This window comes from Aquarana catesbeiana, linkage group LG05, assembly GCF_042186555.1.
Source record: "Aquarana catesbeiana isolate 2022-GZ linkage group LG05, ASM4218655v1, whole genome shotgun sequence".
NCBI lineage: Eukaryota > Metazoa > Chordata > Amphibia > Anura > Ranidae > Aquarana > Aquarana catesbeiana.
This window is the reverse complement of record NC_133328.1, coordinates 7,218,672-7,234,934: the sequence shown is the minus strand read 5'-3', so window position 1 is coordinate 7,234,934 and position 16,263 is coordinate 7,218,672. Positions and strand designations below refer to the sequence as shown.

The 16,263-nt window shown below is 46.9% G+C and overlaps 1 protein-coding gene across 2 annotated transcripts in view; it reads left to right on the top strand.

Annotated features, from left to right (window-relative positions):
• LOC141144060 (1-phosphatidylinositol 4,5-bisphosphate phosphodiesterase gamma-1-like) overlaps positions 1-16,263 on the top strand; it is a 165,991-nt gene that overhangs the window by 126,662 nt on the left and 23,066 nt on the right. Inside the window, exons 22-24 of one of the 2 annotated variants that reach the window (XM_073629419.1) lie at positions 2,428-2,524; positions 4,625-4,709; positions 11,331-11,494. In XM_073629419.1, coding sequence (XP_073485520.1) covers positions 2,428-2,524; positions 4,625-4,709; positions 11,331-11,494 — 346 coding nt within the window. Of the gene's footprint in view, positions 1-2,427; positions 2,558-4,624; positions 4,710-11,330; positions 11,495-16,263 lie in introns of both variants that reach the window. The other variant, XM_073629418.1, reaches the window with a different exon arrangement.

The following is a 16,263-nucleotide window of genomic DNA, read 5'->3' as shown; positions in this document are numbered from 1 at the left end:
TCTTCTTCTCCTTGGTAAGTCCTGGCTGGGGACCAGGCTCCCAAAACCCTTTATCTCATTCAGCCTGCAGGCTGAACAAAAAAAAACAAAAACTAACCGATTCCTCTATCCACACAAGGGAGGTGGATAGGGAAATCCCTCCCACCAGGACATTGTATTCTGACTGCAGGACCCGCCACTGTCAGAGTACGCTCTACTGGCTGATTGACCAAAGTTTTCCAGCATGTCCCTTCAACAGAAGTCGATCAAACCCAGCAGGGACGGCCACACATTGATTAAAATGCTGTCATTCCCTGCTGAACCGACCAAGTTTCAATCCGTCTATGGCCGTCTATAGCCAGCTTATCTGTCGCTAAATATCGCACAAAAGGACATTTCCATGGGGGGAGGGGAAAACATCAATTTGTTCTAATAACAAAGACATTATAGCAAGTGAAAAGATTATATAAATACTCCAATATTAGCATATAAGCACTTAATATTGTCAATTAATAAATTAAAGCGGAGCTCCACCCATAAGGGGAAGCTTCGCTGGTTTGCTTACTCCCGTCCTCCGCTGCCACATTTGGCACCTTTCAGGGGGGGGTGTACCTGGTTTTGACAGGTATCTGCTCCCACTTCCATGTGGCGAAGTTCGGCACCCCTCCTCATTACCCCACTGCCGGGCCATTCACAAAGAGCAGCACGCTTTGCGCATTTGCAGTAGGGAGCCGGTTGTGAAGCCCCAAGGCTTCACTGCCGGCTTCCCTTACAAGAAATGGCGGCGGCAGCAGCAAACCGAGAGCCAATTGAAAAAAATGGCTGGGGTGAAGACACCGCTGGATCCCTGGACAGGTAAGTGTCCTATTAAAAGTCAGCAGCTACAGTATCTGTAGCTGCTGGCTTTTAGGCTGGAGCTCTATGGAGCCGGTTCACGTATTTCCGTTGCGGCTGCAGAGGGATCTGCACGCGAGTCATGTGCGTCTTTGGCTCCGTCTCAGGTCCCAATTTAGCCAAAAATTCATGCCTGATTCGTCCCTGAAACGGAGAACAGGGACGCACCGGACCCCCGCTGCTGCGAGCCGCATCCGTCTGCAGTGTGGACCCAGCCTTAATTTTTGATATTGAGAAGGAGCCTGGAGCTCTTCTTTAACCCACATACGGAGCGCCCGGCGTCATTATACGGCGGCTCTTTGAAGAGGAATATCGTTGTTATGGCAGCAGCTAGCTACCATAACCCCGGTATCCACTTCTTCAGCAGGCGGTCCGGTTTAAGATAAAAGTGGTCTCAGCAGCGAATTCGCCGCAAGATCACTTTAATCGCCTCTAAAGTGCCTTTCCGCCGCTTACCAGAGTCGCCAACAGCGGCGGAGGCGATCGGGTCCTCTTCCGTGTTGGGTATGGAGATGAGTGAGGGGAAGATGGCCCCCACCCGTCTCCATACCATTGCAGAGCGGAAGCCACGTCAAAACGTCACTTCCGCCCATAGCTCTTAAAGGGACATTTTTTTTTTATTCAAACAACACTTTTTTTTTTTTTTTTATGCATTTTAGTGTAAATATGAGATCTGATGTCTTTTTGACCCCCCAGATCTCATATTTAAGAGGTCCTGTCATGCTTTTTTTTCTATTACAAGGGATGTTTACATTCCTTGAAAATAGGAATAAAAGTGACACAATTATTTTTTTTTAAAGAACAGTGTAAAAATAAAAAATTAAAAGTAAAATAAATAAGGAAAAGCGAGCTCGCGCGCAGAAGCGAGCGCATACGTGAGTAGCGCCCCCATATGAAAACAGTGTTCAATCCACATATTTTGAGGTATCGCCGCTATCGTTAGAGCGAGAGGAATAATTCTAGCCCTAGACCTCCTCTGTAACTAAAAACATGCAACCTGTAGAATTTTTTTAAACTTCGCCTATGGAGATTTTTTTTTAAAGGGTAAAAGTTTGTCACCATTCCACGAGTGGGGGCAATTTTGAGGCGTGACATGTTGGGTATCAATTTACTCGGCGTAACATCATCTTTCACAATATGAAAAAAAAATTTGCTAACTTTACTGTTGTCTTATTTTTTAATTAAAAAAAGTGCATTTTGTCCCAAAAAAAAGTGCGCTTGTAAGACCGCTGCGCAAATACGGTGTGACAGAAAGTATTGCAATGACCGCCATTTTATTCTCTAGGGTGCTAGAAAAAAAATATATAATGTTTGGGGTTTCTAAGAAATTTTCTAGCAAAAAAAAAAAAAATGATTTTAACTTGTAAACACCAAGTCTGAAAAATAGGCTCGGGCTGAAGTGGTTAAGTAAAACATACTGTATAATAATTATATTTCTTTAACAATATTAGTATCATAACTTCCCCCTTCCTATTCCTGCAGACAGCATGACCACAAACATTGTAGTGTTTATATCAGTAATGTCTTCTCTGCTCTCCCTCTGATTGGCTGCAGGTGGCGCGGGGATTATGGCGGGAAGAAGCAGCTTTGGTTCCCGGCGAACTACGTGGAGGAAATGAGCAGCGTGCTGAGCACAGAGGAGGATGACTCGGTACGGAGCGCTGTGCCCCTCTGCACCAGCAGAGTATGTGATGAACTGACACTCCCCTGTATATGTTGGCAACATACGACCTCTACATGAATGTCTCTCCGGGAACAGAACCCATGTCAATGTTATTTTTTAAACCATGAATGTATACATTTTAATGAATCATTGTATCTATGAGTGCTAAAGGATAAGTCCACCATACTTGTCTTGAGTTTTTTGAGTTGTCTGTACACCCGCTGTGCCCATTATGAGGAGTTCCCACCATCCCTGTGCTGGGTTCCCGGGTCTGTGCACTTGCTGTGCCCATTATGAGGGGTTCCCACCATCCCTGTGCTGAGTTCCCGGGTCTGTACACCCGATGTGCCCATTATGAGGAGTTCCCACCATCCCTGTGCTGAGTTCCCAGGTCTGTACACCTGATGTGCCCATTATGAGGAGTTCCCACCATCCCTGTGCTGAGTTCCCAGGTCTGTACACCTGATGTGCCCATTATGAGGAGTTCCCACCATCCCTGTGCTGAGTTCCCAGGTCTGTACACCTGATGTGCCCATTATGAGGAGTTCCCACCATCCCTGTGCTGGGTTCCCGGGTCTGTGCACTTGCTGTGCCCATTATAAGGGGTTCCCACCATCCCTGTGCTGAGTTCCGGGTCTGTACACCTGCTGTGCCCATTATAAGGAGTTCCCACCATCCCTGTGCTGAGTTCCCAGGTCTGTACACCTGATGTGCCCATTATGAGGGGTTCCCACCATCCCTGTGCTGAGTTCCCGGGTCTGTACACCTGCTATGCCCATTATGAGGAGTTCCCACCATCCCTGTGCTGAGTTCCCAGGTCTGTACACCTGATGTGCCCATTATGAGGAGTTCCCACCATCCCTGTGCTGAGTTCCCGGGTCTGTACACCTGCTGTGCCCATTATAAGGAGTTCCCACCATCCCTGTGCTGAGTTCCCAGGTCTGTACACCTGATGTGCCCATTATGAGGGGTTCCCACCATCCCTGTGCTGAGTTCCCGGGTCTGTACACCTGCTATGCCCATTATGAGGGGTTCCCACCATCCCTGTGCTGAGTTCCTGGGTCTCTACACCCGCTGTGTCCATTATGAGGGGTTCCCAGCATCCCTGTGATGAGTTCCCGGGTCTGTACACCCGCTGTGCCCATTATGAGGGGTTCCCACCATCCCTGTGCTGAGTTCCTGGGTCTGTACACCTGCTATGCCCATTATGAGAGGTTCCCACCATCCCTGTGCTGAGTTCCCGGGTCTGTACACCTGCTGTACCCATTATGAGGAGTTCCCACCATCCCTGTGCTGAGTTCCCGGGTCTGTACACCTGCTGTGCCCATTATGAGGGGTTCCCACCATCCCTGTGCTGAGTTCCCGGGTCTGTACACCTGCTGTGCCCATTATGAGGGGTTCCCACCATCTCTGTGCTGAGTTCCCGGGTCTGTACACCTGATGTGCCCATTATGAGGGGTTCCCACCATCCCTGTGCTGGGGGTTTACTCCACCCAAAAACTCCTCTGATTACTAGATTGTTACTTTTGGGTAAAACAATGTGAAGTTTTTTTACAGTACCAACCCTAAATATCTTGTCTATGGTGAAATATTTGCTTTCACGGTGATGTTGGGGAAACTTTTGTTGATACTTAACGTGACTTTGGCGAACTGAGTCAATTCAGTTCGCATTTGCAGCGCTATACAAATTATTCATTCATTTGTTGCCAAGATTGATAAATACAATAAAGACTGAAATACTCTTCCAGAGGAAAATGCTGCTGCGGGCTCCCTCCAGTGACACATTTGAAGACCTAGGGGACTTGGGGAGAGGAGAATAAGCTGATATTGCACTCTTTCCCTTCAGCAGAGGTCACATGACTATGTACCCAAGCCTAGTTGTAGTACTGAAGGGAGCTCAGAACAGCGTTTTCTCCAGGAAAGCATTTTTCATTGCCATGTATGCACCCGAGAAAGACTGATAACATTCCTTGTGTCAGTGGAGCACTAGAGGTCTACTTTAAAAATTGTCACCGCTGCACATGCGCCTGATGACTCCGCCTTTTATTCCGCCTTCAATTACCAATATTTTTCCCCTCCGTCTTTTAGACGCTGTTTTTCGGTCAGTCTGCGGAGAACAGCCCCCTGGGAAACTTCCTGAAGGGGTTTATAGATGTGCCCTCCTGTCATATTGGTGAGTACCGGGGTTCATATTCAAAGTATAACGGAAAACTTTTTTTTTTTTTTTTGAGTTTTGGATGGAGAGGAATTAGAATAGTAAAAACAGTAAGGTGAGACCTCAGATTGTATTGAGCACTCTTGTTAAAAAAATAAATAAATAAACCCCCTAAAAGTCCACAAAAGACCGCCAATCAAAAACACCTTCAAATAAACAATGTGTTATCTAAGGTTGTGCACAGTCCCACGCAACAATATTACTTAATAAATAATTAAAAGAAAAAGTCTGCGATATCAAAAATAATATAATATATATATATATATATCTCGAACATCACGGGACACAGAGCCACAGTAATTACTGATGGGTTATATAGGTATCACTGGTGATTGGACACTGGCACACCCTATCAGGAAGTTCAACCCCCTATATAATCCCTCCCCCTTGCAGGGATACCTCAGTTTTTACGCCAGTGTCTTAGGTGTTGGACGTGTAAAGATGTCCTGTGCTGAGCTCCAAAGGGAATATCCTAAGATCCTATACTGGGGCAAGCCAGGCGAACCGGATCCATTCAAAGTGTCTTTTCATGGCCGAATTGAATGGTACCCGGGCCTCGTGTCCGAAGAAACGAGGTTTTACCCGTAATGCTTCTCTTTTTAGAGAGCTCGACCTCGCAGATCAGAAAATGGCTTTAAACTTCCTAATTTCTGGTGAGGTGCTTTACGGTCCCAGAACTGTTGGATCCCCCTATTCGTAGGGGGCCCCAGTCTCTGACGGTTTTTTCAAACGGAGCCCACCGTGAGAGGTGAAGATTGGGTCTGTATAAACAGCACCCTGCGGCTGGATAAGGTAAGAGGAGATTCCACAGAATTTTTGAGTTCTAGTGGCTTTTCTCCTTTAAGGTAAATGCATGCTATGCCTATTGTGACCACCGGGGGCTGCCAAGAGCACAAACCTGCACATGCTGACTGTCTGTCTCAGGTGTTGTAATCGCTGATTATGTCCCAGCGTCTCAAGCAGGCTGCAAACAGGTAAGGTGGAAGGGGGGATTTCTCATGTTTGAATGTTCCCCCCCAGGCTAGAGAGGGGCCACAGGGGTCTAGAAAGTGGTTATACCACCCGGGCTCTGCGGCCTAATGGCCACCATCTCTGAAGATAGCCGTTTAGGCAGATCTTGTTACCAGCCTCTCTCCCTTCCCCCCCCATCCCCAGCCTTTCTCCAGAAGCATGACAGGAGAGTCGGCAGTGCGGGAAGCGCTCGTTTTTTTCAAAACTCGAGGGGGGGGGCGGTAGAGGAGGGGGCGGGACGTCAGCACAGGTGCTTAGACTCCCACTCAGGCCAGCTGCAGGCTATTAAAGGCACTCTGTACAGGTGCACTCAGCCTTCTGAGAGACACAGAGCTGACGGTCGCATGTAAGGTGGGACACAGGCATTCTCCTAGGCAGCATTTACTGAAGTAACACCAGACTGAGCATTGGGTAGCAAGGCTTTTAGCCAGACTACATCGCTCAGCGGGCAGTGTTCATTTGTATACCTCACACCTTGTTGCTTTGCACTATGGGTAGAAGAGGTTCAAGCACCCCAGGAACCAGAGAAACTAGGGGATCTCGTTCAGGTTCTGAGGGCCCCCTGTCGGCAGCATCCTCCCCCCCTAAAGATGGGCCAGGGACGGCTAGCCAGGGAGAGCCATCGGGGTCAGGGGCTACACCTGCTTCTGGCACTTCAGCCCCTGTATATATTACACAAGAGATTTTTCCTCAACCATTAATGGTCTAGAGGAAAGATTAATGGCCGTGATTACGTCTTCACTCAGTGGAAGAAAACGCACTAGGCTTTCCTCTGTTCCCCAAGACCCTCAGACAGAGGAGCTCTGGGATAAAGGAGATGAATCCCTTTCAGAAGTTCAGGATGGGACGGATGATTCCTCTTCGGAGGAATCAGGTGGAGAGGGACCCTCTGCGACTTCCCAAGAGGAGAAAGTCTTAGTGCAGATCCTTACTGGATTGGTCCGCTCCACATTTAAGTTGCCCATACCTGAAACTGCTAAAGAATCCACTTCTGCTTTGGGGTCACTGAAACCTTTCCAAGCAGCACATGCTTTTCCTGTTCATACTTTACTTGAAAAGCTCATTTATTCTGAGTGGGATCACCCAGACAAACGTTTTTTTCCGCCGAGTAAGTTTTCAACACTTTATCCGATGGAAGAAAAGTTTAATAAAATGTGGGGAATACCGGCTATTGAGGCCACCATTTCCTCCGTAAATAATAGCCTGACTTGTCCTGTAGACAATGCTCAGATGCTCAGGGATCCTGTAGATAAAAGGATGGAATCCCTATTGAAGGATGTTTTCTCCTTAGCAGGATCAGTGGCCCAACCTGCAGTAGCAGCGATTGGAGTCTGTCAATACTTAAGAGACCATGTTAAGCAGGTCATCAAAGTATTACCTGAACAGCAGGCCCAGGGGTTTGCTAACCTTCCAGCGGCCTTATGCTTTGTGGTTAACGCCATTAGAGATTCTATTGTGCAAACCTCCCGTCTTTCACTGGGGTTGGTGCATATACGTAGAATCCTATGGTTGAAAAATTGGTCAGCCGAAGCACCATGTAAGAAGCTACTGGCTGGGTTTCCATTTCTGGTGCAAGGTTGTTTGGAGAGGACTTGGATAACTATATCAAGAGAATCTCTTGTGGGAAAAGCACTCTCTTACCTGTCAAGAAGAAGAGTAAGCGTCCCTCTTTCAAACGGACTCTTTCCCCAGCGCCGGGGGCTTCAGCCTCCAGGCAGTCTCGACGGCCGCCTCCATCGGGGTCCAGAGACAAGAGTCAACCCCAGAGACAAAAGAAGTCCTGGGGAAAGAAGCCTACTAGGCAAAACACTAAGACCTCTGCATGAGGGGGCGCCCCCGTTCACTCGAGTGGGGGGAAGACTGCGACAGTTCTCAGAGCTCTGGCAGGAGGACTTCCAGGACAGATGGGTAATCTCCACGGTAACCTTAGGGTACAAGCTGGAGTTTCAGGAATTCCCCTCTCCTCGGTTCCTCAGATCAAGTGTTCCCAGAGACCCAGAGAAGAAGCAGTCGCTCCTTCTAGCGTTAGAGCGACTTTTGTCGCGGGAGGTCATTATGATAGTTCCCGCAAAGGACCAGGGATTGGGCTTCTATTCCAACCTTTTTATGGTCCAAAAGCCAAATGGGGATGTCAGGCCCATTCTGGACTTAAGGGATCTGAACCGATTCCTAAGGATTCAATCCTTCCGCATGGAATCAATTCGAACAGTAGTTCCCACCCTGCAGGGAGGAGAATTTCTGGCATCAATAGACATCAGAGATGCATATCTGCATGTGCCCATTTTTCCTGCTCATCAGAAGTTTCTGCGCTGCGAGGTAGGAGGGCGCCATTTCCAGTTTGTGGCTCTGCCTTTCGGGATAGCCACTGCACCTCGAGTGTTCACAAAGATCTTGGCTCCTCCTCTGGCCAGATTAAGGGCTCAGGGTATAGCTGTCATAGCATACCTAGACGACCTGCTCTTGATAGACCGGTCGGTAGCCTCTTTGAATGGAAACTTGAGGACCACGGTCAGGTATCTAGAACACCTGGGTTGGATCCTCAACTTAGAAAAGTCTTTCCTAAAACCAGTAAGAAGACTTGAGTATTTAGGTCTGATTATAGATACAAGCCAGGAGAAAATATTTCTACCCTAGGCAAAGATCACTGCTTTGAGAGAGCTGATTCTGACAGTAAGGACCAAGAAGGGTCCCTCAGTCCGCCTTTGTATGAGGCTACTAGGGAAGATGGTGTCTTCATTCGAAGCAGTTCCCTATGCTCAGTTTCACTCAAGAATGCTGCAACACAGTATTCTGTCGACCTGGAACAAGAAGGTTCAGGCATTAGACTTTCCGATGCACCTGTCACATTCGGTGCGTCAGAGCCTCAATTGGTGGCTCATACCCGAAAACCTGCAGAAGGCGAAATCCTTTCTACCGGTTACCTGGACGGTGGTAACAACAGATGCCAGTCTGTCAGGTTGGGGAGCAGTTCTGGAACAGGCTGCGGTCCAAGGGGTATGGTCCAAGACAGAGAGGACCTTACCCATCAACATTCTGGAGATCCGGGCGATACATCTAGCTCTAAAAGCCTGGACTATCAGGCTACAGGGTTGTCCGGTCAGGATCCAGTCCGACAATGCCACAGCAGTGGCTTATGTCAATCATCAGGGAGGCACCCGGAGCCGAGCTGCTCAAAAAGAGGTGAACCAGATCTTAGTCTGGGCAGAGATGCATGTGCCATGCATATCGGCAGTTTTCATCCCGGGAATAGAGAATTGGCAGGCGGACTATCTAAGTCGCCAGCAGTTACTTCCAGGGGAATGGTCTCTGCATCCCGACGTCTTTTGGGCCATATGCCAAAGATGGGGGGTCCCAGATGTAGATCTCTTTGCATCCTGATTCAACAAAAAGATAGACAGATTTGTGGCAAGGACAAAAGATCCTCTTGCATGCGGGACGGATGCGTTGGTGATTCCGTGGCATCGGTTCTCACTGATTTACGCATTCCCGCCTATTCTGCTACTACCACGACTCCTTCGCAGGATCAGGCAGGAAAGGAAGTCGGTACTTCTGGTGGCCCCCGCTTGGCCCAGAAGGACTTGGTATGCAGAAATAGTAAGGATGACGGTGGGTTCCCCGTGGACACTACCGGAACGCCCAGACCTGTTATCTCAAGGTCCAGTGTTCCATCCTGCCTTACAAACGATAAATTTGACGGTTTGGCTATTGAGACCCACGTTCTGAAGAGTCGTGGGCTCTCAGGTCCTGTCATTTCTACCTTGATTAATGCAAGGAAGCCAGCTTCCAGGATGATTTATCATAGAGTCTGGAAGGCTTATATAACCTGGTGTGAATCCAGAGGTTGGCATCCCAGGAAATATGTCATAGGTAGAATTCTTGATTTTCTACAATTAGGATTAGAGATGAAGCTGGCCTTGAGTACCATCAAGGGCCAGGTCTCTGCTTTATCAGTATTATTTCAGCGGCCACTTGCTTCGCATTCTTTGGTCCGAAACTTTATGCAGGGGGTGATGCGTCTTAATCCTCCGGTTAAAGCGCCCCTAAACCCCTGGGACTTGAACTTGGTCCTGGCTGTGTTACAGAAACAGCCTTTTGAACCAATAAGTCAGATTCCTTTGGTCTTGTTGACAAGGAAGTTAATTTTTCTGGTGGCCATCTCTTCTGCTAGAAGAGTATCAGAATTAGCAGCTCTTTCCTGTAAGGGGCCTTATTTGATTATACACAAGGATAGAGTGGTACTACGCCCTCATCCTAGTTTTTTACCGAAGGTGGTTTCTGATTTTCATTTAAACCAAGACATTGTTCTACCTTCCTTTTTTCCAGATCCCTGTTCTCCGGAAGAGAGATCTCTACATTCGTTGGATGTAGTAAGAGCAGTTAAGGCCTATCTCGGGGCAACTGCTCAGATCCGCAAGACGGATGTTTTGTTTGTGCTGCCAGAGGGTCCCAATAGAGGACAGGCAGCGTCAAAAGCTACCATTTCTAAATGGATTTGACAGTTGATCATTCAAGCTTACGGTTTGAAACAGAAGATTCCTCCATTTCAGATCAGGGCACATTCCACAAGGGCTATTGGTGCTTCTTGGGCGGTGCATCACCGGGCCTCTATGGCTCAAATCTGCAAGGCCGCAACCTGGTCTTCAGTTCATACATTCACCAGATTCTATCAGGTGGATGTGAGAAGGCATGAGGATATCGCCTTTGGGCGTAGTGTGCTGCAGGCAGCGGTACAGGGTCTTCAGGTCTGATTGCACCCTACTTGGTCGTGGTTCCCCCCCCTCAGGTAGCATTGCTCTGGGACATCCCATCAGTAATTACTGTGGCTCTGTGTCCTGTGATGTTCGAGAAAGAAAATAGGATTTTTTAAACCAGCTTGCCTGTAAAATCCTTTTCCTTCGAAGGACATCACGGGACACAGAGGTCCCACCCTTCTTCTAATACACTATATTGCTTGGCTACAAAACTGAGGTATCCCTGCAAGGGGGAGGGATTATATAGGGGGTTGAACTTCCTGATAGGGTGTGCCAGTGTCCAATCACCAGTGATACCTATATAACCCATCAGTAATTACTGTGGCTCTGTGTCCCGTGATGTCCTTCGAAAGAAAAGGATTTTACAGGTAAGCTGTTTTAAAAAATCCTATTTTATATATATAGATAGATAGATATAGATTTATTTATGTATATATATATATATATATATATTTAATTACATTTAGAAAAATATAAGTCACATCAAATCATGCATTCAAACAAAAAATGTGGGGTGGGGGTGGGGGGGGGGGCACTAGAGTGTAGTAACATCAGTTTGAATCAGGGCTTATAAAGGGCCCCTGTGTTGGGGGGGGGGGGGTAAAGGGCCCTTGGATCAGTGGGAAGGGTCCTAAGCTGGGAGAGAAGAGCCCCCACCCCCAACTCCTGACATTTAGACCCAATTAGGTCCACCCAGGGAGGGCAGGAAGGGGTTAAAGAAGACCCTACTGTGGAGTTTACAGTTTGATGCATTACTTGTATATTTTTAAACTGTTTTCTGATTTTTTTTATTTTTTTTTAATAACCCCCCCCACAGTTTTATCTAAAGAAGGTCGGGGCCCCAAACCGTACATGTTCACCATCCACTCCCAGCAGATGTCGCACCCCTCGCAGGCGCTGGATGTTGCAGCCGACTCGCTAGAAGAGCTTAATGACTGGATATCGAAGATACGGGAGGCCACCCAGAACGCCGATGCCAGGGTGAGTCCACATTGAAACATGTAATACTCCTGATGAACACTAGAGGGCGGACAAGCTGCAAAAGGCTGTTTTCCTAAAGGGCTCCCCCTATAGTTGGTGAAAGCCAATGGGACACGTGTGACATATTTGGAAAGTCCTCTATTTAAAGATAAAACTCCCGACACACACATGAAAATTGTCATTTTGTTCAGCCAGTATTCACTGCAGTTAGGCAATACATCATGGTTGAGGACAAGCCCCCTCCCCCCCCAGCCTGATGATTGGAGAAGCAACTGCAAACTCATTTCTAATCATTCTGGTCTGTCCTCCTATCAGCAAGCTCTGAACAATGCATCATAGCCTGGTTGGCTTTTGGTGCTGCTTCTCCCTCCCTCTGCTGTGAAGCTAATATAAAAAAACAAATTAATCACTTGCCGACCGCAACACATTTATGTAAGTTGCGGATTTGAAGTGGTTCACTGGTATTACAGCTGAAGATATTGCCATAACCCTGGTATTGTTTTTTTTTTTTTTTTTTTTATAGCCGGCGCCTGACTTTCCCATGAATGCATTCCGAGTGGCTCATGAGCCGCTGGATCGCTTCTTTTTAGAAGCGGTTGGATTGCCGGAGTTTCTCGGGCTTGCCATTTCCGCTGGTTTGCCTGAGAAACAATCCAACAATGCCGATGGCTGGTGACACAGGCCATCATAGAATGGATCCTCTTTGATCGCCTCTATGGCCTTGGAGGATCGGAGCGACGTCATGAGTTCACTTCCAGTCCAGGTTAGAAGTAAACTATTTTTTTTTTTTTTTTTTTTTAAAGCAAATAGAATGTAGGGAAATAATAGTAATACAGATAAGGGATGACAGGTCCTCTTTATGGAGTCAAAAGTCCCCAAATCTCTTCTTTACCTTTTAAAAGCAAAAGTTCAAAAAAAAAAAAAAAAAAAAGGTAAGGTAAAGAAGAGATTTGGGGACTTTTGACTCCATAACGAGGACCTGTCATCCCTTATTTATATTACAATGGATGTTTGCATTCCTTGTAATTCAAATAAAAGTGATACAATTTAAAAAAAGAAAAAATTTAAAGCGCCGCCTATGTGTAATTCAAATAAAAGTGATACAATTTAAAAATAAAAAATGAAAGGGAATGCGTAAAAAAAAAAAAAAAAAAAAAAAAAAAAAAAAGAAGAAAATAAAAAATTTTAAGGGCTGCCTCCTTATAATTCGAATAAAAGTGATACAATTTAAAAAAAAAAAAAAATGAAAGGGAATGTGTAAAAAAGCAAACGCATACGTACGTCCCGCATGCATGTGTAAACGGTGTTTGCACCACACATGTGAGGTATCGCCGCGAATGTTAGAGCGAGAGCAATAATTCTAGCACTAGACCTCCTCTGTAACTCTAAACTGGTAACCTGTAAAAGCTTTTAAAGCGTCGATTTAAAAGAGATTTTTTAAGTACCGTAGTTTGTCGCCATTCTACAAACATGCGCAATTTTAAAGCGTGACATGTAAGGTATCTATTTTCTCTGCGTAACATCATCATTCACATTTTACAAAAAAAATGGGGTAAATATTGTGTTTTTTTTTTTTTTTTTTAGTTCATTAAAATGTATTTTTAAAAAATCCATTTGCAAAACCGATGCGCAAATACTGCGTGACATAAAAAAATTGCAATGATCGCCATTTTATTCCCTAGGGTCTCTGCTAAAAAAAGTATAATGTTTGGGGGGGGGGGTTATAAGTAATTTTCTAGTAAAAAAAAAAAAAAAAACAGATTTAAACTTGTAAACAAAAAGTGCCAGAAAAAGCCTGCACATGCATTTAAAAATAAATGTAAACTGTACTTTTAACATGCATTACAAAAATACTTAAACTAAACTAATACTAAACTTAAATTATATCCAAACCCTACAGGAAAAATGTAATCTACTGCAGCATATCAGTTCTTAGATGTGCCAGCTGCATTCGTTTTATTTTTTTCAGGCTGAGAACATTTTCAGCGAGTACAGAAACAAATCCGTTGATCCTGCCAGAAATCCAGTTTCCTCGTCACTTCCTGTGTACTGAACTGAAATCTCATACAGTGTTATTAGCCTTTCCAGCTATCTTCTGTAAACTACAAAACACCTCCCCCTTATGCAACGAGGACAAGAAGAGGGAGGTGTGCTTGTGGTCCAGCTCAGGAGAGTAGCGTAGGGCGGCATCGCCGGTCTTGTATAGACACAGCACCAGGAGCTGTCACCAAGTGAATAAAATAAGAAAAAAAAGTGTCTGCAAAGTGAAAACAAACACACAGGGGTCTATATTAAAAAACGTTTGTTGTGCAGATGTGACAAATATTCACAAAATCAGGGCGCAAATCGCTGTACTTCCTCTATTATACGTGATTGCTATATTGTTAGCTCCACCTAGTGGCCAGGGGCGGTCAAGGACGTAGGAGATATGTCCTAGAAACTTTGCTGGAGATCTTTCAGGGTGTATCTCCTACTTATTTAAAATGCTTGGTGGTCTAAGGGGTCTCTAAACTTTTCTAACAAATGGGCAGTTTACTGTCCTTCAGACTTTAGGGGAGGCCGGATTGTGGCCGGCGGGGGTAGAAAATGTCCCAGACTCGGCATCAGTGAAAATAAAACATGGCCACAACGTTGGTCAGTAGGAGGAGTAATGCCCCATCATTGGTATCAGCGGGAGGAATAGTGACCCATCATTGGTGCCAGTGGGAGGGATAGTGCCCCATCATTGGTATCAGTAGGAGGAATAGTGCCCCATCATTGGTATCAGTAGGAGGAATAGTGCCCCATCATTGGTATCAGTAGGAGGAATAGTGCCCCATCATTGGTATCAGTAGGAGGAATAGTGCCCCATCATTGGTGTCAGAGGGAGGAATAGTGTCCCATCACTGGTGTCAGTGGGAGGAATAGTCCCCTCATCACTGGTGTCAGTGGGAGGAATAGTGCCCCATTGTTGGTGTCAGTGGGAGGAATAGTGCCCCATCATTGGTGTCAGTGGGAGGAATAGTGCCCCATCATTGGTATCAGTAGGATGAATAGTGCCCCATCATTGGTGTCAGTGGGAGGAATAGTGTCCCATCATTAGTATTAGTGGGAGGAAAACTGCCCCAATGTTGGTATCAGTGGGAGGAATAGTGCCCCATCATTGGGCGGCACAGTGGTGTAGTGGGTAGCACTCTCGCCTAGCAGTAAAAAGGGTCGCTGGTTCAAATCGCAACCACAACACTACCTGTGTGTCAGTGGGAGCAATAGTGCCCTATCATTGGTATCTGTGGGAGGACTAGTGCCCCATCATTGGTGTCAGTGGGAGGACTAGTGCCCCATCATTGGTGTCAGTGGGAGGAATAGTGCCCCATTGTTGGTGTCAGTGGGAGGAATAGTGCCCCATCATTAGTATCAGTGGGAGGATTAGTGCCCCATCATTGGTATCAGTGGGAGGATTAGTGCCCCATCATTGGTGTCAGTGGGAGGAATAGTTCCTCATCATTGGTGTCAGTGGGAGGAATAGTGCCCCATCATTGGTGTCAGTGGGAGGAATAGTGCCCCATCATTGGTGTCAGTGGGAGGAATAGTGACCCATCATTGGTATCAGTGGGAGGAATAGTGCCCCATCATTGGTGTCAGTGGGAGGAATAGTGACCCATCATTGGTATCAGTGGGAGGAATAGTGCCCCATCATTGGTATCAGTGGGAGGAATAGTGCCCCATCATTGGTATCAGTGGGAGGAATAGTGCCCCATCATTGGTATCAGTGGGAGGAATAGTGCCCCATCATTGGTGTCGGTGGGAGGAATAGTGCCCCACCCATCATTGGAGCACAGGTGTGTCAGGAGGAGGCTGTCTCTGGAGCTGCTGCTGATCCGTGTGAGAGGGGACTGGTGGTGAAATCTATCCCAGCTCTCCTGGCCCCTTTCTGGGGAAGCCATGGAGGCCAGCAGGGCCTCTCCTGCTGGAAGCTCACAGCCATCTCCTGGGCCGTCGGGTGACATGCCTGCCCCTGTACAAGCTGATCTCTCTACCCCTGGTGGGGATGAAGGTTCCGAAGCCATTCGGGAGCGAGTGGTGGCCGGGATTAAGGTCCTAAATAGGGAGAGGGATAAGCTTTACAAGCTACGAGCGGAGCTGAAGCGTCTGCGAAGGCAGCGGGAGGGCTTACACAGCCAGAAGCGTGGATCCATGGATCCGGAGATCCAGTTGGCCAAAGTCCGTGTGGACCATCAGGAGACCATTGTGGCCATGATGGAAGGCAGAGATGGGCCATTTAAGGAGAAGTTTGGAAATGACAGGAGGTTTGGAAGGATGACAAAGATGGAGGTGGAGGAGGAGACCCCCAGTTCTGACCCCCTGCCCCCTCAGGGAGAGGTAAGCAGCCCCATGCCTTCCCAGGACTCAGGAGGCATGCTCAGGGCCATCCAGGTAATGGAGTCTCCTATGCGGAGGAATCAGTTAATGTTTAATGAGGAGGACATTACGGATGATGTACCTGATAAGGTAAAGACTGCCAAGTCCCATGTTGTGGATAAGACTGTTTTTGTGCCTTTCAACACCGACAATGTGCCTAATGACAATCAGGCTGCTGATCCTGTGTGCAGCAATGTTGTGCCTGCTGATGCTGCAATGCAGCAAGAGTTACTTTTAAAAAATGTCATTTCTGTAGAAGAACCACAGGTGTCAGCAGAGCCCATTAACCCCCCTTTAGCTGAGTCCAAAGCTGTTTGCCCCACAGCTGCTGAGGACTCTACAGCACAGCTTCAGGAGACAGCTGGTATTGC